Source organism: Vombatus ursinus, unplaced genomic scaffold (genome assembly GCF_900497805.2).
Source record: "Vombatus ursinus unplaced genomic scaffold, bare-nosed wombat genome assembly UNPS02014812.1, whole genome shotgun sequence".
NCBI lineage: Eukaryota > Metazoa > Chordata > Mammalia > Diprotodontia > Vombatidae > Vombatus > Vombatus ursinus.
Genome location: NW_020954590.1, coordinates 97,482,776 through 97,510,169, shown reverse-complemented (window position 1 = coordinate 97,510,169; position 27,394 = coordinate 97,482,776). Strand labels below are relative to the sequence as shown.

At 35.6% G+C, this 27,394-nt stretch overlaps 1 protein-coding gene across 2 annotated transcripts in view; it reads right to left on the bottom strand.

Annotated features, from left to right (window-relative positions):
* LOC114054274 (peptidase inhibitor 15) overlaps positions 1 to 27,394 on the bottom strand; it is a 48,340-nt gene that overhangs the window by 8,421 nt on the left and 12,525 nt on the right. For both annotated transcript variants that reach the window (XM_027877462.1, XM_027877463.1), the window contains exons 3-5: positions 6,633 to 6,751; positions 2,826 to 2,958; positions 2,596 to 2,711 (exon numbers count right to left, since the gene is read on the bottom strand). In XM_027877462.1, coding sequence (XP_027733263.1) covers positions 2,596 to 2,711; positions 2,826 to 2,958; positions 6,633 to 6,751 — 368 coding nt within the window. The remainder of the gene's footprint in view (positions 1 to 2,595; positions 2,712 to 2,825; positions 2,959 to 6,632; positions 6,752 to 27,394) is intronic.

Sequence of the window (27,394 nt, the reverse complement as noted above, 5' to 3'; positions counted from 1 at the left end):
TAGGTTTAGTAATCATCAGCATAGAGATGCTAATTAAATTCATGAGAGTAGATGAGATCAACAATGGAAATGATATAGAGGTGAGAAGAGGGCCCAGGAATGAGCCTTGGGATACATCCAGTTAGTGGGTACAACTTGGATGAGAGCCAGAAAAGGATACTGAAGAGTGGTCAGATGGGTAGGAGGATAACTAGGATAGAAATAGTGTCATGGAAACCTAGAAAGAGGAGATTATCAAGGAGAAGAGCGTGATCAACAGTATTAGAGGCTGGAGAGAAGTTAAGAAGGATAAGAATCAAGAAAAGGTCACAAGATTTGGTGAATAAGAAATCATTGGTAACTTCAGAGGGAATAATTTCAATTGAATGATGAGGTCAGAAACAAGACTGCAGAGAACTAGGAAGAGAATGAGATGAAAGAAAGTGGAGGCACTGATCGTAGACAGCCTTCTTAAGAATTTGAAACACCAAAGGGATCCACACCCAGAGAAAGAAATGTGGAGTCTTAATGCAGATGGAAGCATACTATTTGCTCTCTTTTTCCTTTGTTGTTTTGTTCTATTGCTTCATTATCATGGTTCCTCTCATTAGTTCTAATTGTTCTTTATGTCATGACTAATGGGAAAATATGCTCAACATGAATTTCCATATAGAGCCTATATCAGATTGTACGCCATCTCCAGGGTAGGGTGGGAAAGAAATGGAAGGTAGAGAAAATTTAAAACTAAAAATCTTATGGAAGTGAATGTTGAAAACTAAAAATAAATAAATTTAAGTTAAAAAAAACAACAAAAGGAGAAGAGATATGGTGTGATAACTAATGGGGATAGATGCCTCAAAAGAACATTATTTTTTGAAGATAGGGAAGAAATGGGCTTGTTTGTAGTCAATAGAAAAGTCACCAGCAGACAGTGAGCGACTGAAAATTAATGAGAGTGGGATGATACAGGGGGCAATCTGCTGGAGAAAGAAGCAATGGGACCATTTATTCATGTAGAGAGGTTAGCCTTGGCATGGAAAAAGGCTACCTACTCTTCATGTGAGATTGGGTGAAGGAGGAGATAGAAGTATAAGGCAACTGAATGGTGTGAGATGAGGAGGAGGACATAAGCAAGAGCATGCCAAAAAGAGGAATTAGTGTTTTATACTAGATGTAACAGGGGGTCATTTAAGCTCCTTGAGCAAGGGAGTGATATGATCAAATAAGCATATTAGGCATATTAATTTGGTAACTGTGTGAAAGATTGATTGGAGAGGAAGTCACTAGATATAGGGAGATCAACAAAAGACTGTTGGGAAAATCCAGGAGAAAGGAGATAGGAGTTTATTTGCATATAAATTGAAAGATCAGTAATTTTTTTTTAAAAAAAGAAACTATCCATATTTAAAATCTACCTTTTGATCAAATATCCTCATTTATCTTCAGGGGTCCATATAATACATGTGATTCAGAAATCTAGTTTAAGAAAATAAATGAAGGAGCTACCTTTCCAATGTACTTTACTTCCATGGAAACTATTTTATTGCTGATAACAATTAAAAAATAATTTCTGGAGATTCTTCCTCATAAATCCCAGGGAAGAATTCAACAGGTATAATCACAAAACAGTCCAGTTTTATAAAGGAACTTTTAGTTTTCATAATCCACACTATGATGAAAGATCCATAGAAAATTCCCTGTATGGCTCTGTCCTGAGGACCCTGCATGTAACTGTCAATAAAGTTGAGTTTGACACATATTACTTGACATGCCACTTAACCTTTCAGTGCTTCAGGCAGTCCTCTAAGACATGCAGACCTGCATTGGTAGAGAGAGTTTCCATGTTAGAAATTCCCTATACCAATGAAACTTCAAGTCTAAATTTTTTAAAGAAATAAACTAATGATGGGGCAGCTAGGTGCACAGTGAATAGAGCACTGGCCCTGAAGTCAGGAGAACTGAGTTCAAATCCGGTCTCGGGCCAAACACTTGACACTTACTAGCTGTGTGACCCTGGGCAAGTCACTTAACCCCAATTGCCTAAAAAGTTAAAAAAAAAGAAAGAAAGAAACTGATGAGAATGCTATGCAAATATCATATTACAAACTAATTTTTCTAGTTTAGAGCCTGGAATTCCTAATCTTGAGGGGATGGTGGTTGAGAAATCCTTCTTTATCATAGATGATTCATATGAGAGAAATCTAAGAGTAGGATAGACCTTTAACTTAGATTCTGCCAAATTAATGCCCCCATAACCCCACATCCCAGCAAGCATATCTGGACAATGCTAGGCCTCAGGACTGTAGAGAATACAAAAACATACATTCTTCTTATTCTCCAAGCCTACCTACATAACCCCAAACCCTGTACTCCTATTCTATTTCCCATACCTTGGCTAATGAGAAATACAGATATTTTAGGCAAGATAAGTTTGAATTCAAAGGATTTACATTCATTGTCAATAGAAAATCACTCCTCTCTTGCAAAAGATAGGCACATCAATTACATGTCTCATGTAACAGAAAAGGAGGCCCTGGTACAACAGAATCAGAACAGGTAACTGACCATAAATGAGGATTCTATGAAGTGTCTATTAAATAAAAGTTAAATACTTACTTGGGGGCATAGTTGCATACCAAGTAAATTGCTCGCCGCCACACAGCTCCCCAAACATTCATGTTCTGGCAGGTATGGATTGCACAGCCAATCCGATTAGAAGTAGCCCAGACCATCTAAATAAATAATTATTCTTTTGTTGAAGTCCAAGATCCAATAAAATACATAATAACATGAAAATAGCAAGCATATTTTAAATTTATATTAAAAATGAAGACAACTCTGATTACCTGTGTGTAATGTGTACACATTGGTCCATAACATCTCATAGGGCATCTGGGGTTGCAGTCTTGAGGATATGGAAAAGCATAGTCTTTCACTTCATCATACCATGGTTTTACCAGTTGGAGAATGGAGCGATACCTAGATATAAAAATAAAAAGGAGAGAAATGGAGGTGGAGGAAAGGAAATGAGAGAGGGGGAGAGGGAGAGAGATTGAGGAGAGAGAGAGAAAAAGGGGAAACACAGAGGAAGTGGGGCTACCAGGGGTGGGGAGCCTGTGGCCTTGAGGTCACATATGGTCATCTAGGTCCTCAAGTGCAGCCTTTGACTGAATACAAACTTCCCCTTAATAAAAAGGATTTGTTCTGTAAAGTTTGGACTCAGTCAAAAGGCCACACCCAAGGAACTAGAAGGCCACATGGGGTCTTGAGGCCATAGGCTCCTCATCCCTGGCCCACTGTCAGAATAAGCTGTGAATATGTCACAGATCAATTTCCTCGTGAGGAATTAGTGGGTCCCTAGAGCACTATCAATAGAGTCAAACAAGGAGGAGCTCAGGCCTAGAATGTGTGGTTGATTGTCTTTCAAAGACAAACTTTTTTATTTGCTGTGATATTGTTTTTCATTGGTATTTTTTTCCTTTAGTAATCAAGAATTGCTTACATGGACTTAGACACTTTGTAGATCAATGATCACAATAGTGTGCATATTTCCTCGACTGATATTGATCACAGTCTCTCAATATCTTCTCCTTCCTGAAATTTTGTCAGTGTCCTTCCATTGAGAATTCACCTAAATGCTCTATTTATCTTCCTTTTGTTCTTTTAATATCTCCGCAGTACCAATGCATCACTTGGAGTATCTGTTATATCTCATTCTTTCTATATGACTGGCATCCTCTCTCCTAGACACTCAGGTCTTTTTGATAATAAAAGGGACTGCCTAGAAAATGGCAGGCTACCCTTCATTTCAGGCCTTCGGCTGGCTGATCACTTGTCAGGAGTTTTATAGAAGATATTACTCCCAGGTTTCAGCTGAATTACATGGCCACTGCAGCCCTTTTCAACTCTAAATGGTACAAAGACTAGAGGGCTTGGCCTGGAGTCACAAAAACATGAGTTCAAATCCTGCCTCTGAACTCTTCGACCCTGGGAAGATCATTTAACCTCACCCAGCCTCAGTTTTCTAATCTGTAAAATGAAGATGTTGGACTGTATGGCTTCTGATTCCTTCTACTTCTAAATCTATGTTCTATGAAATATCTTTTATGCTGTTTCTCATGCTCAAGGCATCATTGGTAATATGGTGCTTGGTACATAAATGATAAAATTGAATCACTTTTACATGTATTTCCTTTCAACTATGTATGCTAAGAGGATGATTTAACTTAGATGAATATCACATTTATTTTCTTAAAGGCTAGTTTGTTTTTTTTTTCCACACATTTCATTATCTGTGTGATGACTTTTCAAAAAAAAAAGGAGCTTGTCTTCTGAAGAGTTGTTGCTCTTGGCTTCCATGTCTCTTCAGTTGACAATGAGACGAATGGTTTGTTTCCTAAAGTAGTTTTATGGCTCTTTCAACATTTTGGTTGTAGCATCTGTTTCTCTAAGAATTTATTAATAGAATTAATGTATTTTTTTCAATAAACAATTTGTTTAAACAGGTTAGGTTGGAACTGTTCCAATTACACACATCTCTTTAAGTTTTATGCAAATTTGAAATTAATTTTGGCCTTTGTTCCAAAAACAATATGCTTGTTTGACAACATGCAAATAGCTCATTCTGAAATGACTGCTATGTCTTTAACCTGTAGTTTCCTATCTGTTGTTTTTTTTAAGTTTTCATTTCATCCCATACCTCCTGATTCTCTTAAAGAAAATCTTGATTCTGTATAAGCATGGGTTTCTGATGAATCTAAAAATTTTGGTCCTCTTTCATTTTTTGATAATGAGATATATTTTGTAATATTGCTTTTATATTCTGAGGTGGTGTAATAGATGGAGACAGCTAGGTGAATAGGAGTCACAATAGAGGAAGTGCTGAGGTAGGAAGTAGGAAAACTCGAGTTTGAATCCTGCTGCAAATGTGACATACTTGCTGTGTGATCCTGGGAAATTTACTCTTGTTTCAGTTTCCTCACGTATAAAAGGGATAAAATAATAATACCTACCTTTCTTGTGAAGCTCAAATGAAACCACACATACATATCATACATATGTATATGTACTAAGTACTTCATGCATTATGTGTATGTATTATATATATATATGTACTATAACTATATCTATATTGCTTTGCAAACTTTAAAGTATTTTGTAGAGGTTAATTATTCCTTTATATCAACCTGTACATTGAAAAATAAAGTATAAAGGCATATATTGATTTGATTTGGTTTGGGTCTTGTTAAGTTTTTCATAGAGTCTCTCTACTCTATCAACATTGCAATGAATATGGCACATAAACTCAGACTATGTCTAATATGGTCTCATTGGATATGGTCATTGTGAGCACTGCAGGATAAGGTAATCAAGTACCCCATTTCTTTTTGCCTCTGGATGAAATAAACATCAAGCACTTTTTTATATGCTAATAAGGAGAAATTGTGAACTACCTTTGTTTCAGTTTCAATTTTTTATGTCTTCTGGTTTCCTTTAGAGTATCAATATGAAAGGAATCAGCTCCTCCTCCTATTTCAAAGTTTTTTAGATAGAAATGAATATTCAGATAACCAACAATTAAATTAACTCTTTGTTTACTAAAAACTCTGTGATATTTTTGTACCCTCTGCCTCTTTTTATACCCCTTGCCACAATCACTGATAAATGTGAAGGGGAGTATACAGAAATGAGATTCATTAACAAAATTTCCTGGATTTTCAGAGCAAAAAATCAAAATCAAAACAAAAAATCACCTAGATACCAAGTTTCTTTCAATGAACTTCTTGAACTTGGATAAGATGGAGAGTCTGCCCCCAGTCGGGGCTCTGTTTGGAGTTTTCCCAGTGTGGTTAAATCAGCCAGAATATGTACTCTAATGATATTACCTTTGAGAGAAAGAGCCCAGGCTCCTCACCTCCAAGGTCTGAGAAAACACTGAAGTAGAACCTCCATTGAGGATGTGTAGGCAACTAAGAATGAATAGATTTAAAGTTCTTAAGTTCTTCAGCACATGAAAATTAAACTCTGTTAAGGGTGAACTGTTTCTTTTTCACATACTCCCTTACCTCAAGTTAAAGAAAGTTGTATTTTGTACAACTTTCTGCAGAGGGTGCATAGACAATAATCTTGATGTAATCAAGTATTTCCAGAGCAGGGCAAACTTGTTGAAGCAGAGTCAGTGTAGGTGGAAGGAACTGGCAGGAGCTGGGGTGGAAGAAGGGGAAGGAGATGGGGAGATGACTCACACCTATGGTAATGTTGTCATAGTTCTTTCCAACTCTGAATTCTCCACCTCTTCTCCTTAAAAATGGGCTTTTCTCATGCACTGCAGAGCCATGAGTATGGATTCTGCAGCAGCTAAGGAATTTCCCTGGATTGTCTGGGAGGAAGGTTGAATAAGGCTGATCACTACAAAAATTTTAGTGGGTGGTTTGAGGTAGAGGAAGGGTTTTAGCCAGTTCATGCTCAGAAGGCTGTGTAACTTTCTAGAACAAAGAGGAAAATTGGCTTCACTAAGCTCTATTCAAGTGATTTATTGATAGTTGAACAAAATGAAAAATCTTCATTAGACCAACAACTGGTATTGCTCAAGCCTGAGCTCCATAAGCAATAAATTCATGTGGATGAATTATATCAGTGAAACTGCCTCCTACCTTCCAGTTCGTACAGACAGATTTTGGCCCAAAAATCTCAGTAAATAAGAAGGTCCATGGTCCCAAATGCACGTGGCAGCCCAAGCCTCAGCTGATTTTGCAAGGTTTTCATCCCAAACCTGTGCCAAAAGTAAAATACTTTTAGCTTTCCCAGCACTCTTAGTGACAAAAGCAAGAAAAAATCCAGGTGAAATGCAATTACTTTTAGTATCCTTTATATTCTAAACCTTGGAATTATTTTAACCAAAACAGAATAACTGATGTTCACAACCATTCACATGAACTACTCTGATGCAGGACAGTTATGTGCATTGCAATTTTTCATAGATGACCAGAGTTTAAGGCAGTGCCATTCAACCAAAAAAATCAGTCTACTAGAATTCAAATGGCCTGGGATATTATTCTTAGCTCTGCAAATGGCTAGTATGTATTATGTGATAACTAATTTGCTAATTTATTTGGTTCTGAATTCCTTCATCCGCAAAATGAAGAGATTAGATTTTAGTAATTTGTAAGATTCCTTCTAATTTTTTAATTATTTTTTTTAGTGATTCTATTTCACTGAAAGAAATGGTCTATATAAGTAATATGACTGAATTGCTTTGCAAAAGATGGAAACTAAGAAAACTTAACTTCAAGTTCTCTGTTAGTTACTAATGTGTGAAAATAGTAAAATCTCCAATCTAATGGTCATTGTGTGCTAATTAACTAGAGCAATAAAGACTTATACTGCATGTTAACTAATGAGCTTTGTTGTTGTGTCAGCCTCTTGGTGACCTCTTTTTGGGTTTTCGTGGCAGAGATATTGGAGTGGTTTGCCATTTCCTCCTCCAGTTCATTTTACAGAGGAGGAAACTAAGGCATACAGGGTTAAGTGACTTGCCCAGGGTCACATAGCTAGTAAGTATTTCAGGCCAGATTTGAACTCATGAAGATGAGTCTTCCTGACTCCAGACTTCGCACTGTATCCAATGCACCACCTAGCTGACCAAACTAATGTGCTAGGAAGAATTATCAAAATATAATTGCTCAAATAAATAATGACTAATATTAAGATAATATCTAGCATAACCAAATTTAGGTAAACAGTAACAGGTTTAAAAAAAAGATATTCATTGAACGAATGAAAGATTTGTAGTTAATGTGGTGGCAGATTTTAGAAATCAAAAATCCTATTCCTATAAAACAAACCTGAAGGCTTGTGATACAAGCCTATAGAATTACAAGATTTACACCTGGAAAGGACCTTGGTGGCCTCGTTTTATAGCTGAGATACTGAGTTTCAGATTTGTTCATGATTATACAGATAGTAAGCAACAGAATCAGCATTCAAATCAGAATGTTCCGACTACAAATATAATGTGAGCATTATACCATGTTGCATCATTGTGAGACTTCCAACATTTTTCTTATAAGTATTCCATTACTAAAAAAATAATATTTATAGGGGATGAAATTAAAATAGTGTGATGATAGCACCTTTCAATTGCATTTTAAACTGTCTAAAAATGTTCCAGTATGATGAAACCCAGTGATATTTTCAGAGAAAATAGATGAAGAAACTGATGCTCAGAAAGAAATGACCTATCCAAGGTTACATAAAGAATTAATAATAACAGAGACAAAATTAGAACCCCTGACTCTGCCTTATCTTATTATTGGTTTTTTTTTTCCTTTCCTTAACCCAGAGCAGCTAAAATTTGAAGAGGCAGTCTATAGATTTGAATTAGAAACTAAAGGAAACTCTTTGAACCCAGTTATAGAAGGCCTTTCTTTCTTCTTCCATGCTCCTAGATATGTGATGTGCATGTGTACGCGTTTTGTTTTTTGGTGGATGGCGTGGGATATTTAAGGACAGCTAAAAGGAAATTTTGATTGATAGCAGAACAAAAGACCCATGAAGAGGTTAGTTCTTCTTTCTTCAGCATATAATCAATTCCTTCTGTATAGTGAATGTCACATAAATAAGGAAAAGAGAGGCCATTCATTCCACAGGATTTCTTGTTGTATTTAATCAGTTGTAACAAAGTTTTGTTATTTCAGGCCACCCAATTGGACATTGGAAAAGATTAATCATTTGGAATAGTTTATTTTGTTGCTGTTCATTGTATTTTGTAGGACTTTACCTGTCTACACAAAGATGAATCCTTGTGAGGATAAAGGAGCATCTGAAGAAACCCTGATATAAATTATACATGCAGTTTTTTTAATGCAGGGAGAATATGATGGGCAGTCCTTGTTTCTTAGTTTAAATGAATTAAGTATGTCTGTGGCTGTTATAAAATCTACATATTTGGGTCAACAGATTAAAAAAAAAAACAGAGGACACCCTAATTCTCCAAAATGGTTTAAATTACTACAATAGCTGTGGGACATATTTCAGCTCTTTATCTCAGAGGGATTTGGGTGAAATTCTTTTTTTTAATTTTCCCTAATGGATTTATAGAATCATCAAATCCATTCTATGTTAGAGCTGGAAGGCACTTTAGAGAGAGAGAAAGAGAACATCTAGTCTAATTCATAAATGCAAGGGAAATAGAAACCCAAAGAAGTTAGGTGATTTGCCCAAAGTCATGCAGAAAGTTTAGTGTTAGCCATTCCCCTCTCCCCAACATTTAATTCCTATGCTTCCATGTGAGGTGTGGGGGAAGGGCAACAGTATCATCTCCATAGTGGTACATGGAAAGCACACCATTGCAGAACTTCCAGAAGTAAATTAGCTTCTGACAGGTATTCTAGGTGGAAGTATGGAAGACCTGAGTTCAAACTCAGCTACACATACTTTGTAGCTGTGTGATCCTGGACAAGTCACTTAACCCCTGTCTGCCTTGGTTTCCTCATCTCTAAAACGGGATTAGTAATATCACTTACCTCTCAGGGTTGTGAATATTAAATAAGATACTATTTGTAAAGTTCTTATAAACCTTAAAGCACTATATGAATACTAGCTATTGTTGTTGTTGTTATTGTTATTATTAGAAAATGTCACCACTACTGCTATATTAGAAGTACAGAAAAGAGAAAAACATTTAAACAAGACTCTTTTTAAACATAGAAAAGTGTTTTTTCAAAGTCATCCACCTGGTGTCAGTGGAAACTTAGCATTATGTTTCTGTTGATGGCAAGGCATGTGGAATTCTGTTAGGCACATGGAAATCATAGCATTGCTCCTTGATTTCTTGAGACAATTTTTAAATTTTTGCATTATCCCTTCTTTCCTCCCATTCCTCACCTTCAATGGGCTTAAAAAATTAAAGAAGGCAGATGTAATTGTATAATTATAAAAGTATAAGGAAGCTGGATTGGATGACCCCCAAAGGTCCCTTCAACTTCTAAATCTATGATCCTGTTATTTAAATTGTAGTGGTTACTATATGAGAATTTCATTGAAGAGCTAATAACAATCGAGAAGGTATGCATACATATATACACACACACAAACACACATATAGAGAGAGTTTTAGAGAGTAAGACTGAAGGGTTAATTCTTTCATCAAGTTTATCTAAAAAAATAAACATTTTAATATAGCAGAACTTAAAATGGCATAGAAAGAGATATTCAAAAGCATACCTGTCTGATCACTTTCACATTTCCTAGCTATTTGTCTGTGAATGAATAGTAGATAAGGAATGATTTTCTCAATGTAGAGAATTATTGGTTTAGAAAATGCTCCACCAAATCAACCATCATTAATTTATAAAATAAGTACTGGTACTTGAGGGTTGAGTCACTTGGCCATGGTCCCACAGCTATTTAGAAGCCATATGTGCATTTGCATGAGCTTTCAACTCTAAAAGGGCACTTTAGCCTGTGCCATCTAACCCCTATAAAGAGCAATCTTTTGAATTCTGAAGTCATCAGAAATTTCTAAAAATAATCTAATGTTGAACCAATAAAACCAATGAAAAACTTCTCTTTGACACAGTAAGAGATAAATTAGTGCACAGAATCTAGAAATTATCTGGTTATTTTTGTCTAAGCAAATCTGGTTTAAGATAACATTTAATAAAAAAACTAAGATATAGTTCAAGTCTCCAATTCAACTTCTGGGACTTCTTGACTATTCAACTACAAAAGGGGCTTATTGATTTTGTTCCTTATAGGCTCCCAAAGTGGGCAGTAACACATCCTGTGGGACACTGGAATGATCCAATGGGGCAGTAGTAGGCTTAGGTACAATTGTGGGGGCATTGAATAAGAATAAGGGGTCTGTGGAAGCATAAGGAAAGAAGAGAAGAAAATTTTGAAAAGCCATTTGTACATGTTTCATCTGTTGTGTAACAGAGTTAAAGTCATAGTGATTACATTATTTTCCAAATAAACACAGAAAGTGCAAATTATAACTTATCAGTGGTCAAGTCCACCAACAGGTCTTAACAAACAAGTATTGGCAGGTGAGTGCGCCGTTCATTGTTGGGAAGTGCAGCATGGATTGGCAGGAATATGTGTATGTAATGACTTGTTTACAATATGATACTATATGGTTACATGACACAATATTGCATCATCAAAATTTCAATGCAGGAAAAAACCCACAAATTTACCATAAATTATTAAATTTAAGATGTGTCATTTTAAAAAATTGTATTTCATTTTTTAAATGATGCAAATTAAGAAAAAACATTAAAGGGTTAAAGAAAGTAGATTTCCAGGGAGGCATCGAGTAATTTTTTTGCAAAGGGGGCAATAAGCCAAATAAGTTTGGGGACCTCTGCTCTAGACCTTCTCTATATAATAGGCTAATTAGAGTATCACCTTAAATATGACAACACTGATTCTGGAGTCAGAGGAATGGGTTCCAATCTTATCTCTAATGTTATTGCCTCTGTAACTGTCAAAAGTCACTTAATCTACTTGGGCATTACTTTTCCCATCTGTTAGATAAAGGAGTTGCACTTTCCAGTTCTAAGTTTTGATCCTATGATAATTTTTTAAAAGAAAATTATCTAACTATAGGATTTATAATGAACTCTGGTCTTTTCCAATTTGAAAACATTTTATTAAATGATAAATGTTACATAACTCCTTGCCCTAATAATGTCATAGATTTTCTTAAATATTGGATGACAAATAAAGGCCTGAAATTGACCCTGGCTATAGAGTCAGAAGACCTCATAATCTTATTGAAAAGACATTAATTTGGGAATTGCTCAGAGACTTTTCAGAGCTAGGACACAATCTTTTTCTTGCATTGATTTTTCATTTCATTAAAGAAAATATTCACCAACAGAAATTTAAGATAGCATTGGGGGAAAATAGCTAAACTGTGTAATAATAAAGTTTGGGCCTCCATAATTAATGTGTGTGCTTTTTAAATATTTTTTTTTAGATAATTGTGCTAAGAAAGGTTTTTTTTTCTAACCTGAAGTATCCAAATTATGAAATCATCTGTTTTGGCAATCAGGTTAGATGACCTCTTCTGCCAGCAAAGGACATACTTTTTTATAAAACAATCAAAGAATCAAAACTGAACAGAATTATTTGAAATCAGAAATAGTAACAAATATTTTATAATACTGTATTAAAATATATTCTCTAATTTTTAAAACATTAATGACTCAGTGGTCTTGTTGGATTTTTTTTTAAACTATTAAACAGTAAATAGGTTTCTTTAGAAGGCTTTCCAGTATCTAATTATCCTAACAATTCAGGTGAAATTAATTTTTGGCATGACACTTTAATAATTACCTTATTTATAGAAATCTAGGTAGATGATATAAATGATACCTTACTAATTAGATGTGTTTGTTTTCCTTTAAAATCTTGTACGTCTCCTTTTAGATGTTTTCTCACCCCTTGGAAGCTAGAATATTTATGGCTCATACAGTATCAAATGATGCCAGGGAGAACAATTTACAGAGTCAAGTTCAGAGGAAGCAGTATGGGCAAGTTGCACAGTGAAGTGCTTCATACACTGCATGTTTCTGCTAAGAGGAGGTAGTAAATCACTTCTAAAGTCTAGCCCAAATGTGCTATTATTCTATATTTCTTTACATGTCACTCTGATAACTAACAGAAATATGAGCTTCATTCAATAGCTGGTAGGAAGCAAGATGGGTTGTAGGAAGGGCTGGAGATTAATAAATGGAAAATATTTCAGGACAGAAACCTATGGAAATAAACAACTTTTGATACTATATTAAGTTTCTTTGCATATTATCCCTGTGTAAATATGTCATTGTATTGGAAAGAAGGGGACTGGAGTCACACCATCAAATTATTTACAGGGCTGAAAAGGTATTTTGTTGTTTCATTTATGATGGCAATCTTGAGGGGTGTAGAAGTGGGACAGAAGTGTAAAACAGCATCCATTAATGCAATAGAGCCTTCATGGAAACTGAAGTTGAGATCTAGACTTCCACAGTAGACTTGTTCTCTGCAGAAATTCTCCATAGGTGCACTTCAGCATAAGATTTCAGTGGAAAGATTTTGTTTCTTTATGTGTTTGCAAGCAATTTATGGAAACACCTTCTAATAATGCACTGTCACTCAATTAATTACCTCTAAGCTTTGTGTCATATACAAATTCAATGATCATGTGGCCTCTGCTTTTATCATCACTGATAAAAATGTTAAATGGCACAAGGCAAAGTATACATACTCAGAACACTCCACTGAAGACCTCCTAGAAAGGTGACAGTGAACCATTAATGATTATTCTTTGAGAAAAGTGCTCCCTTTTCTAGATGTCTCCTAATTATCACATTAACAATATGTACTAGAACATGGCAGAAATTAAAATCAGGGTTACTACCCTGTAGCCTGTAGATTTTACCCCTCTTTTTTGAAAACTGGAACAGTTTTTGCCTTCCTTCAGTCCTGTGCTACTCCTTTTATCCATGATATTTGAAAGCTCGTAGACAGCAGCCCAAAAAACACATCTATCAGCTCTTCTGTACCCTGGGATCTGGTTTCTCTGGGCCTTGCAATTTAAACTCATGTGGCAAGGTACCCTTACTCTAATTCTCTCTCTTTTCTTGATTTTAATTCCTTGCTATCCAAACTATATTATAAAATTATTTTTTTCTTTTTTATAAGAATATATAATTAGATTAATTAATATTCCTGAAGTAAAACAAATATTTAGCTACTAGTAGTATAGCTACATGGAGAAGGAAATGGCAAACCAATCCAGTATCTTTGCCAAGAAAAACCCCAATTAGGTTATGGGGAGTCAGACACAACTGAAACTACTCAACAAGTACCAACACAAGTGCTAAACTAAATTTGAGTTTGAGACCTAGTACTATAATATTAATAATCAGTGTTATAATGGCTACTTGTATTCAGATAATCTTTTCTAACTATAAATTAATTGACTTTAGAACCCGGAGAAGCTCCAGTGCCAAGGCCAGAGTCAGACAAGTGTCATTGTCTTGTGCTACAAACAACAGGCACCACATTCCCTGAATCTGTCATGATGATGTCTTATTTCAGTGCATCAGTCTATTCTTTATAGCGTCACCTTTGTATGTATGGTTTTGATACAGCCCTAAAAGGTTCTCTGCCTTGAATAAAAATAATATATAACACTTTCCTTGCAAAACCCAAAAAGTAACAATCATTATACCAGAGAGAGACTGTAGCTGTAGTTCAGGGAATACCTTGGACATCTGTTTGCCATAGAAATACATAGGAGATGCTCTTCTCTACAAAATCTCAATCTAATTAATTAGACAATGTTGCTTAGTATAAAGAGCCCTCTATGAGAAAACAAAATACTTGCATTTTAGTTGTGGTTCCATTATTGATTAGTGGTAAGAAAATAGGTAAGTACCTCCTTGTGCCTCAGTTTCCTCTAATTCCTTCCCTCAATGTCTCTACAATACATACTCCATATTTCATTTATGGATTCAAATTCTGACTCTAACTCTTATTACTCATGCGACCTCCATCCTTGAGCCTCTCATTGCTCGTATGTAAAATGAGGTAATTAAATTTGATGGCTTCTGAGTTCCCATCTAGGTGCAGATTTTTTATTCTATTGCCTGACTTTGAAGAAAAAAAAACTTTGCAAGAGTGACTCCAATGTGCCCTGGTCAATTCTTTATGTAGCATATCTTTCCATTTATCACTTAGCAATTTTTGATATGTTGCTCTTCAAAAAGTATTCTCCATTTGCTTCCCTATGTATTCTATTTCCTAGTTCTATTTTCTTGCTTAAAGATGGGATTATGCACCATCTATATGGCATCCAAATACTTAGTAGCATAGTATATATGTAGGTGCTTAAAATACTGATTGCTCAGTTTTTGGGAATCAAAACAATACCTGAAGAGTGTGCTCTTTTGTTTATCTTTATGATTTAATATTTCAATACAATAACGATGTATAGGAGCAGCGAAGTGGCACAGTGGATAGAGCACCAGACCTGAAGTCAGGGGTTCAAATCCATCATTTCTCATGTCTCTTATAACATATGACAAAGGAAGACCATGAAAGATATTTTTCCAACTTAAGCATTTGGTTTTATTTTTTCAATGGTCATACAATTTAGTAGATTTCAACCTATTCCAATAGAATATAAGTTCTTTGAGGGCAGGGGCTACTTTTCATTTTTTTCATTATACTGCTGCATCTTAATACAGGGTTTGTACATAGTAGTGGCAGCTAGGTGGCACAATGGATAGAGCACTGAATTTGGAGTCAGGAAGACCTGACTTTGAATTCTGCCTCAAACACCAATGGTGAGACCCTAAGCAAGTCACTTAATCCTGATTGCCTCCAAATATATACATATATACATACACACACATATATACATGCATATGTATGTGTTGTGTATTTGTCAATATGGGTACTTTCTCCATGGATGCAGATTGAAGTTCATCTACAATTTTGTAGTTAGATTTTAAGCATAGATAATCCTGGGTAATCACCCTGTGGCCAATATGGTAATGAGCATCTCTAAAAGTAACTAGACTATTTCTCATAAAACAGACATATGATCTGATGCCAGTGCCACATCTGAAGCCTTTCTGCCTTGGGAATACCTGATTTGGGGTACCATTGGCATAGCCTTCAAGAACCCAGGATCACCTTTACATTTCAGTGAGGAGTCAGACATGGAATGTGGTGGAAGTCATAACTCAATAGGAAGATAAAAGTACCCTAGTACAAAGGTTTTCCTATGAATAGGCCCCAAATTTTGGGGCCTATTACCCCAACATTACCAGAATTTCATTTTCTGGGACCTTAAAATCCTAGTGATGGACATACCTTTAGGAATTTCTTTTAATCTGATCCCCCCCCAGCTTCTAGTGCCCTCACCCTTTAATCACCTTATATCATATATATGTGTATGTATACACACATATACTCACCCCAATCTTATATCTATCTATATTTATATATGTATACATATATATGTATATGTTTATATATGTTTATATCTGTGTGTATACCTGTATATGTACATGTTGATTCACCAATAGAATGTCTGAATTTCTATTCTTTCCTAAGGACATTAATCAAAGTTATGTGAAGTGAAACTGTCTAACTTCATGGCAAGAACTAATAGATTTTTTTTTGTTTTTAGATCCCCAGAATTTTGCACATATTGACTGCTATATGGTAAACACTTAAAAATTCTTTGTGATTAAAGTTCTGTCTAAAAATTTTATGATTCTTTATCATAAAGAAAGGGGCCATTCCCTGTGCCATATAACACAACTTATTCAGTCCTTCTAGAACTGCAGTTTCACAGAGCTGAAAACTTTTAGAGTTCCCATTTGTCACGTAACTTAAAAGTACTTAACTTAAAAGTACTCTTAGGTGTCAAGCAGCCCTTACATAAGAATGTTTTGAGGAGGTAAGTATAAAACTGAGAAGTAGTATAATACGGTAGATGAAGAACTGGCTTTGGAGTCAGGAAGACTTGAGTCTCTGCTACATACCATCTGTATGACCCTGGACAAATCTCTTAACTTTTCAATGCCGCAGATGACTTTTTAAGACTACAAGTTGCAGAAAAGATGTTAGCCTGCATTTGTAGAGGAAGTCTCTTCACTTGGAGTCTCCTATACCAATGAAATCACAGATGTATCTATCCCTAAGTGTAAATGAATAAGAAACATAGGACTTATAAATTACAATATGGTAAACAAAACTCCAGAAATGAACAGAAAATTCAGAAGAGTTTTCAGCTGTTTCTAGTTTTACTTATTGATGAAACTAGAGTCAGACTCTAGAACGAATATGATAAGAATATCACATTTTAGTGTAGGAGGAATGGGAGGTCCTGTTTGAAAGGAGTTGAGAATTGAAAGCTACTGGGATCTTTGCCATATTCAAAGGCTTTGTAACCAGTGGGGAAGATTTAAAAGTGCCAGAATATGAGAGTGCCCAAGCATAGCATAATAACAACTTATATTTATTAGATGTCTTCACATATAATATTTGAGCTTCACAACAATCCTATGAGACATGGAGGAAAAGTATTGATATTACCTTTTGAAGAGGAAAATAAGACTTAGAAAGAATAAGCAGTTTGCCCGTGGTCACAAGGTTAGTAAATGGTAGGGCTGGGGTCTGAACTCATACCAGTGAACATTTATTAGACAATATAAGTTTCGCTCCTGTACTTTTCAATACCATGGAGAGGTCAAACCTAGATTATGCACAAAATGAGTATGAGCATGCTTAATGGTTCTAATGTTATTGTTAAAAGTAGTTTCTTATTATTTTTAAATGTTTTAAACATGCATTGCTTTATACACATAGGGTTTACTCATTCATCAAGCATTTGGATCAGATGATCACAGATTTAAAACTGGAAATGATATTAGAGAACATCAGGTCCAACTTTCACATCTTACTAAAGTGGGATCTGAGTCCCAGATGGTTTAAGTGACTTGCCCAGAGACACAGCTGGTGTTTGAGACAGAATTCAAAGTCAGGCCTTCCTGACTCCAAGTCCAGTGCTCTAACTGCTGTGTCACCTAGCTGTCCCTACTAGGTATAATTCCTGTGTTAAGAAGGAACAACACAACGACAAAAAGAAAAGCAATCCCTGAACTCAAAGAACTTACATTTTGTTGGAATGGGTTGAAATCTCCTAAATTGCATGACCATTGAATAAATAAAACTAAATGCCTAGGTAGGGAAATTATCTTTTATAGTCCTCCTTTGTCATATGCTATAAGGGACATGAAATCTTGTGTTTTTCCTGAATTACTATCCACATTTTCAAATGGCCAAATTTTAAAGTTTTCCTATATTTCCAAAGTTTTCTTCAGATTTCCCAATTAGCAATTAAAAGTGTGATAATTAATGCATTGTACACCTGCAGGTTTTGTCAGGTTACAGACAACAAAGAGGTAAGTAGATTTCTACCCTGACTTACTGATGGCTGCCCATGCCCCTTCAAGCCTCCTGGAGGTGGTGCTGCTCAGAGTACACATCTGTAACTAGATTATAATAAATAGCTAGAATGGTTATATGGGCAGCAAGGTTGCTCAGTGTTTAGAGCACTAGGACTGGAGTCAGCAAGACCTACATTCAAATCCAGCCCCACACACTTACTAGCTGTGTTATGCTGGACAATTCACTTAACTATGCCTCAGTTTCCTCATCTGTACAATAAGCTGGAGACGGAAATGGCAAACCACTCCAGTATCTTTACCAAGAAAACCCCAAATGGAGTCACAAAGAGTCTGAAAAGATTGAACAACAACACAGTGATTACAAAGAAAATATAAAGTATTTTAAATACATTGCTTTTTTGTAAAAAGGAAGTCAGTAAATTCCAATAGATTGGGAGAATAAATTTTAAAAAGTTAATTTTATACATGATGAACTGGAAAGAATGCTAGATGGACATGAAATCAGAGGATCTGTCCTTAGATACAATCTCTACCATTTAATACCTCCCCTTTGATAGATCTGTTGATCCCTCTGAGCCTCAGTTTCCTCATTTGTAAAACAAGGGAGTGGATTTGGATAATTTCTGAATCTTCAGCTTGTTTTCTACTTTAGCTGAGAAATGCATGTTTTTTTTAAAGTCAGTTGGCTTGGAAAAAGATAGCTGATTAATAGAGGAAATGACCACAAAGCATTTTATTTTTAAAAAGTGTTGACAAAAATATTTTCCCCAAGGATGGCCAACAGCTTTTGAAACACTTTCGAAGCATAATGACCATGGTTCTATTTCAAAATAAAAATATTTAGTGGACTTATGCCCATTACGTAGAAGCAGTTAAGAAATATCTGTTATAGGAATCTGTGTGAAAGGATCATCTTGAACAAGAGGGGAAGAGGAGGAGGGAGCTGGGAGAGTCTGCATTTCTACATGCAAATTTGTACACTCAAAATTGGTCTTCAATATTTTTAAATGTTTAAAGCAAAATAATAAGGGCATCCTTTAGGAATAGGGATATGACCATTAAAAGGTCAGTGTGCATTGTGAATTCTTGAATTAGTCCATATAAAGCTATAGAGTAAACTCTTTCAAAGGGGAAAGGGAAAGGGAGGTCCATGGGATGAAGTCAGGAGCAATGTGAAGCTCTCCTAGAGAAAGGAATTGTTAAAACAGTGGCTTATTTTGTCTTGAGCTTCCACTAAGCAGGCTTGGTAATAAAAGTCAGGCCAGAAGAGAAAACATCAGGGATTGCACTGATGCTCCCTCCCCAGTGATATAAGAACAGGAAGTAGAAGTTAGCCAAGTGGCAAATAGGATATAGCCCAATAGAGGAATCAGGAATACGTAGGAGGCATCTATCTGTGATTTGATCACTACATGGAGAAGAGACAATTGTGTTGCAGTAGATAGAGAACTAGCCCCAGAGTCAGGAAAACTTGGCTCCTGTTTGGTCTCTGATGGACACAGAGTGGATGCGTGTTCCAGGACAAGTAACTTTGTGCCACACAGAGTTCTCTAAGATTAATTTACAGAGCTGGTCCTGCTCTGCATTGGTCTTAAGAATTTCCTCACTGGGATTCCTTACAATGATAAAATCACAAGTATAATAATAATAATAATCCAACTGGAACTCCGACTATAGGAATTTTTTCCATCAATATATAAATCATCAACCCCTCAGCACTTAATTCACAATGTCATCTTACTACATTCTCCAACATGAGTATTCACTGAAAATCTTTGAAGTGAGGGACACCATCAAGATGGTTAATCTTGGATGAAGCAGTGAGGAATACTTTGCAAAGCTGAGAAACTGCTGAAGTTCTTTCATGATGTTTATGGGAGGTGAGAGTGGGGAATCTGTCCTTTACTATAGTATTATTTCTACTCTGTGTGTCCAGGATCTGAAATCAGGTCCTCTGACTTTAGATCCAGTACTCTTGATTGGGTTAGAATTTTAATAACAGGGAGTTTCAGTAGAGAAAATGTTAATAAAAGTCACAGAAGTAGAAAATGCAGGATAAATAGCTTTTTATCAAAGCATTTAACAAAGTCAAATATAATTCAATGACATCTGATTTTGTTGTATAGGCAACAAATCATTAAAAGTTTTTTTTTTTAATTTACAAAGTGATATATTCAGAACTGCTTTAAAAACATAAATTTAGCAATGATATGGGAAATAAATTGGATTGGAAAAAACTTGAGGCAAAGAAAAAAGTTAAGGAACTTATGTAATAATGTAGATAATTGGGGCCTAAGCTAAAATACTAGCAAATGAAAATGAAGCAGATGGAAGCAAAACATATTATACTAGTATAATGAAAAGGATTTTGGAAACATTTATTTATTGAAGGAAATGATGAGAGTTGAGGACACATTTCCCATTTTAAATGCCTCCTTCCCTAGGGCTAGGAGTAGTTCTAGAGAATTTTTACAGTAGCTATGTGGCAATGGAGTATTTCACCATAAACCAAGAAACCTGAATTTAGGTCTTGGCTTAACCACTAACCAGTTGTGTGATGGAGGCCAAGTCACTTAAATCATTTATGCCTCAGTTTTCTCATCTGCAAAACAGTAAGGTTAGATTTGATGATCCCTGAAGTCCTTCCCATGTTTATGCATCCAGGATTTGTCTCTGGATGTTATAAATGTGGTTTTGGAATTCATACAGCTAAAGGGCTTCAGATACCATCATCTAAAAAGAAGAGAAAGAAGTGACAGTAACAACATTCTGCTTGATAATAACCTTCGCTTTCAAGTCCCTGCCTCTTGAATTGGCAATGTTCTTTGTTGCTGTCATTCTTTACCTTGTATTGCATATATTTATGTAGACATTGCATCATCATTAATTGAATATAAACTCCTTGAAGGGAAGTTCAGTGTCATTGCACATCTTTGTTTCTCTAGCACTTCACACAATGTCCTGCACACAAGAGACATTTAATATAAAATGCTTATTGGATTGAATCAGAAAAGTCAATTGGCACTCAGGTGCACTTGAGGAATTTACCAAAGTGACGAGTTATTCCATGAGAGCTAAGTCATTAAGGACCTTCAAACAAAAGTCAATATATTGCATTGGATTTTGACATCTGAGTTTGAGTTCCTGCTCTGATAGTTATTACCTGAGGCCTTGTGGAAGACACTTAACTTTGCTTGGTCTCACTTTACTCATCTTTTAATACGAGGGCTACATGACAAATGGTATTTTACAAAAAAAAAAAAAATTGGTCCATTTACTAGAGATATTAGTCAAGTTGACTGTGTTCCCATCTGTTGTATCCCAGAGTTTAGCATGGTACCTAGTACATAGTAGTTGTTTAATTCATCTTTCTTGATGGACTGAATTGATTTGCAATTTCATTTGATTGTCCATTTTTGCCCAATCTCTTTTAATACTTATTGCCAGGTATGCACTGAGTCACTTCTCCATCACACTGAGTTTCTTTGTGTAGAAGTTAGATATATTTCTAATCATCCAGAAAATCTTTCTGCTATCACAGGCCCCATTAATCTACTTTGTCTGTGAAGTGACATTCTCAAATCTTCTCTATTGATAGACTTTCCTGGGTTCCCTTTAAAGACCTGTGGCAGACGAGGGACCATTTTCCAGGAACAACATAGACCCAGCAGTTCAGGAGAAAGTTCTGATGAAAATTCAGTTCATTTTGGATAATTCATAAATACACAACAAATCTACTAAGCACAACTAAGGTCACTTGTCATCATTAACGAGAGGAATCAAACAACCCCAAATTTCCCTAGCCAACACAACAGCACAAAACTAGAACTCCCACTGTCTTATTGTAATAGCATACTCTCACATGGCAGACTTGTAGAGCAAGTAGCTAGAAAACCGTGGAAAAAATGTTAGTGTATAGTTTGGGTCACATTAGCAATGCAGTTTGGCATTAATGTGGCTTCAAGCTCTAATCCAAGCTAAGTAAGCAATCAGATAGAAACCCAAATAGAGGATTTTTTTCCTTTGGATTGGAACAATTTAAACTACTATATAATCAGAAGCAGGGCAAATTGTATTAGTAATTGTGTGCTTAGAAATGGGAAAAACATCACCAGAGAAGACAAAAATTAGCAAAAAAAAACCCAAACCTTTAGGAGCTTCAGCAAATATTCAAACACTGATTAAGTGATTCATTTATTAAGTTAGAGTACATTTATTAAATACCTGATGTGTACAGGGAACAAAGGGTAGTGGATATAGTGGATAAAGGACTGATCTTAATGTCAGGAAGTTATCTGAGTTCAAACTCTATCTCTGGCATATCCTAGCTGTATGACCATATGTGAATTACCCTCTCAGTTCCCTGGCTAACACTCCAAGACTTTAAATTATAAATAAGTATCTGATTTGCACAGATGAAGGGAGTATCCACACCTGGAAATCCATACACCAGTGAAATCATAGGGCTAGAGAACATCTTTGAGGGAAGAATCTGTGAAGAGTATAAGATGCTGACTGACTTCAGGAAGTTTTCAATTCATTCTGATGCAGAAATATTTATAACATGAAATGTGACAGATAAAAGTATGAGAGATATGAAATACTATGAGATCTCATTAAGAAAAGATAATTTCTGATTGAGAATAGGAAGAGAGACTTTTGTGGAAAATGTGGCATTTTTTTAATTCTAGAAAAAAAATATTTTGAGTCCATACCTGTGATCTCCTGGTGGAATATCTACCTCAGTAAATGCATATAGGCAACTCCTTTGTAACTTCTAATTCAGAGCATGGCCTAGGGCACCGAGAGATTGAGTAGCCCAAGGTTACACATCTAGTAAATGTCAAACATAGGACTGGAATGTGGGTCTTCTTGACTTGGAGCAAGCTCTCCAGATATTCTATCATAGTGCCTCATGATAAAAATTCTGGAGAAAGTATGTTGAAATTAAGAATCTTATGAATTATTGTCTCTAGATTGTGAAAAACAGGTAGAAATGACATTTCATATCACACATTCACAGATTGTGATAGTTGGAAGCAGTGGCATGCTATATGTTTAACAACTGGATCTCCAAAAAAGTACAACAAGCTTTTAAGTTTAATTTGACTTATTAATATTTTCTCCATGATTTTCTTAAGTCTGAACAACCAACAAAACAATAAATATGTCCCTGATTTGCAATATTTACCAACTTCAGAGGTGCGAATGCTTAATCAGTTCTCAGAGCTGGTACAAGCAGTTCCAGCTTGCCCCTGGTTGAAAGGGATCATAGAACTGATGGTTAAGAGCCAGAAAGGACCTTAGAGGCCTTTAAGTTCAACCCCCTGATTTTACAGATGAGCAAACTGAGAATTAGAAATAGGAAGTGATTTGTCCAAAGGTCATATAAGTAGTTAATGGCAGATCCAGGATTTGAATCAGATTTTCTGACTTCAGAGACAATATTCCTTCCATCATGCCACTGGAGGCAATGGTTCTCAGAAGCCATCTAAATCAACCTATTCCTGAAAGAAAAGCCCTCTTTAACATACCCAACAAGTGGTTTTTCTAGTCTTTGCCTGATGATCTCCAATGAGGAGAAATCATGAGATGAAACAGACCAGTCCTCTTTTGGGCAACAATCAAATTGTAAGGAAGTATCTTCTTTCACTCAGCCTAAATTTCTCCCTTTGTAACTTCTACCTATTGCTCCTATTTCTCCCCTCTGGGTGCAAGGAGAATAATTCAACTCCTTCTTCTATGTAATAGCCCTTTAAATGCTTTAGCTATCACGTTCTTGGTAAGTCTTCTGTTCTCCAGGCTAGACATTACCAGTTTCTTCAACTGATTCTGATATGACACATATGTGTGGCTTTTCACCAAATTGTTTTCATTTCTCTAGATGTTTTTCAGCTTATCAATCAATGGCTTTCCTAAAATGTGATGCTCAGAGTTGAATATAATAGTTCAGATGTGTTCTGACCAAGAAAGATTACAGTAGAACTCTTAATTCCTTAGTTTTCTTGGTTTCAAAGATAGCATATTGACCCATACCAAGTCTTCATTCCACTAAAAGCCTTCATATGTTTTGCAGATGAACTGCTAAGCCATCATCTCCTTCATCATCATTTTGTACTTGTAAAGGTTATTTTTAAAATCTCCATTGTAATATTTTAAATTTATCTGTATAAATTTAATCTGTCATCCCAATGCTCTTGTCTGCCAAGGTCTTTTTTAACCCTTTTTCTCTCTTACAGTGTGACAGCTGCCTCTCTCATTCCTATGGTTAGGAAATACTTTGAGCAAAGGAGGCAGATAATAATAGAGAAATGTCTGTGGAAAATGTCTAGTTCAATTTGTTTGTAAAGTAGAGAACATAAAAGAGAAGTGTATGGGCTAAGACCATAAAGATAAGTGGGTGCCATATTGACAAGTGTCTTGAATGCTTAATTAAACATTGAGTTTTGTATCTTAGGCAAGAGCTATTGAGGACGGTATGATCAAATTTATACATAACAAGATTACTCTGGTGGCAGTGTAAAGGATCTATGGTGAGGGGTGGGAGAGTGATGACACTAAAGGCAATTATAATAGTCCATGAGAAGGTAATGATGTGTTGTACTATGGTGGTAGCAGATGAAAAGGAGGGAGGGCTGGTGATATATACTGTGAACACACTGACTTATTAATTAATTGGCTATGGAAGTCAATGGAAAGGAAGGAGTGAAATGTGTCATTAGGGTGGCTATGAGAATGGTGGTACCATTTACAGAAATGTTTTCGGTTCCTTCCTCTGTCTATTTTTGGTTAAGGCCCTTCTCTTTTACACTGCAAGACCATTTCAAATACATTAATGGATCCTAACCATGCTCCCTCTTTCTAAGGAAGAATAGGTTTTAATATATAATAGTGCTAATAAGAATGATGGACTAATTTTTCTTTAATTTTCCCTAAAAACTTTTAAAAATACTAAATTTTACAATACTATAATAAGATAACTTCTTATATAATTAAAAAATTAAAATATGCCTGGGGTCTATGTTGGCTTTTAAAATGGAAACCTCAAATTTTGCTGTTACCTATTTTGACAAAAGGTCAGCTAGGTTGCATAATAGATAGAGTGCCAGGCCTAGAGTCAGGAAGACTCATCCTCCTGAGTTCAAATTTGACCTCAGACACTTACTAGCTGTTTGACCCTGGACAAGTCACTTAACCCTATTTGTCTCAGTTTCCTCATCTATAAAATCAAGTGGAGAAGGAAATGGCAAACTACTCCAGTATCTTTGCCAAGAAAAACCCAAAGGGGGAAAACAAAGAGTCACACAATAATGAAATGATGAACAACAACAACATTTTGGGAAAAGCATGTTTAACCACCATGGGCAATACATCACAAATATCTTTGCTTCTACCTACTGCTTGGGAAAGACATATGATCAGTTAAGAATATAGAAAGGAATGTAGATTTAGTACTAGATTGACATTTAATTAGGTTAGGAAATATCTGATTTCCACATCTATGTTTGCATCCAAGTGACATCTTCTTTAAAAGTTTTACTTTGGTTTATGTTCTATCAAATTTTATGAACTTAATTTAAAGATAAAGTTAAAACATAGTCTAAATACTAAACATATAACTTACTGAGTAACCAGTCATATCTACATCAAAAATGTTTGGCTTGTGGTTTTAGATATTTTGAGACAATCAGGGTCGGCTTAAAGAGAACCTTGTCCCTCTAAACCTAAAGCCAATTTGCATTAATTGCCTTATTGTTTCAAAGAGTTTTTAATTCTTTCATGCTTCTTCCATCCCTTCAGGAAGAGTCACAAACAACTAAATAGCATTGAATATATATTAGATATACTGAATTATGTATGTCAATTTGATCATGGCTAAACATTAAAGTTTAAGATTCATGCTAGTCCAGACCAGGGTCCCCATGGAGCCAGTTCCTATTTTTAGAATCCTGAGACTATTTCTAGAAAATTCTTGTCTCTAATGGCATAGTGTGGCATCTCAAGATATGACCATTGGAGGCAGGTTGAGATTCTGGTTAACCATGGGAAGATTCGTGAATTTTCTCATGTTTCTATCTTTATAATATGGAACATGTAACTGAAACTTTCCTAAAATTTTCAGGGTCTAGTCCCATAGGTCTGATGTGATGTGAGATGTCCCTTTTCTTTTAATGATGTCATTCCAAGAGTAGTATCTTCCCTCATGACCATCACCTACACATTCCTTATTCAGCATTCTAAATGATGAATGGAGGTTGCTTCATTAACTAATGTTCTCCAATGAATTACCTCAACACAGTCAATTTGCTTTCCCACACATTTGCTTCCTCTTGGTAGAAGATATCCTAAGTTGTAAAACTGGACGGTTTCCAGCATTTTCTCTGCCTAGCATAGTAATATCAGCTGAACCCACATGTGGACAAAAGAACTAAAAACTAACTTGCATAAACACAAGGATTTCTAAATAAATATACATGTTAATAATAATATTTTGCATTTATAGGGTACTTTAACTTAATAAATGCTTTAATATATATGCATATAATATATAGAGTTATAACAATCCTATGAAGTAGATGATATAATTATCATTTGAATTTTCAAGATAACTGAATTGAGGCTCAGAAAGGTTAGCTGGTATAGACAATCAGGAAATGTGACTCTAAGCTCATTTCTCTTTAATAGGCTATTGGTTTTCTAGAATATAATGTAATTTCTATCCAATATGCTAAATAAATAAATGAATACTTTTGGATAGAACATTTTATGCCAATCAACCACGCGTTTGTTATGGGTCTAATATGTGCCAGGCAATGTGCTAGGTACCACAGATGTAGTGAGAAATAAAATAGTCCTTGCCTTCAAGGGGCTTATATTGTTTTGGGTGAAGGGACATGTCCATAAGTAAATACAAGATCTATACAAAACAAGTAAAATAATTTGGGGTTAGGTAGGTGCTAATGTAATCAGAAAATACTTCATGTAGAAAGTTTGCTGAGCTAGACTTTGAAGGAAATATGTTGTTATTGTTGAGTCATTTCAGTTGTGTCTGACTCTTTCTGAGCTAGTTTGGGTTTTTCTTGGCAAAGACACTGGAGTGGTTTGGTACTTCCTTCTCCAACTCATTTTAAGATGAGAAAACAGGCAAATGAGGGTTAAGTGACTTGCCCAGAGTCACACAGTTACTGTGTGATGCCTGATTTGAACTCAGAAAGAAGTCATTCTGACTCCAGGTCTGGCACTCTATCTACTGTGCCACCTAGATGCCTTTTGAAGAAAAGTAGGTTTGTTAAAAGGTAAAAGTGAGGAAGGAATGCATTCCAGGAAGCTTGTAGAAAAGCATGGAATTGAGCAATGGAGTGTTCTGGGTGAGGAGTGAAGGGAAAATCATGTGTGTGTGTGTGTGTGTGTGTGTGTGTGTGTGTGTGTGTGTGTGT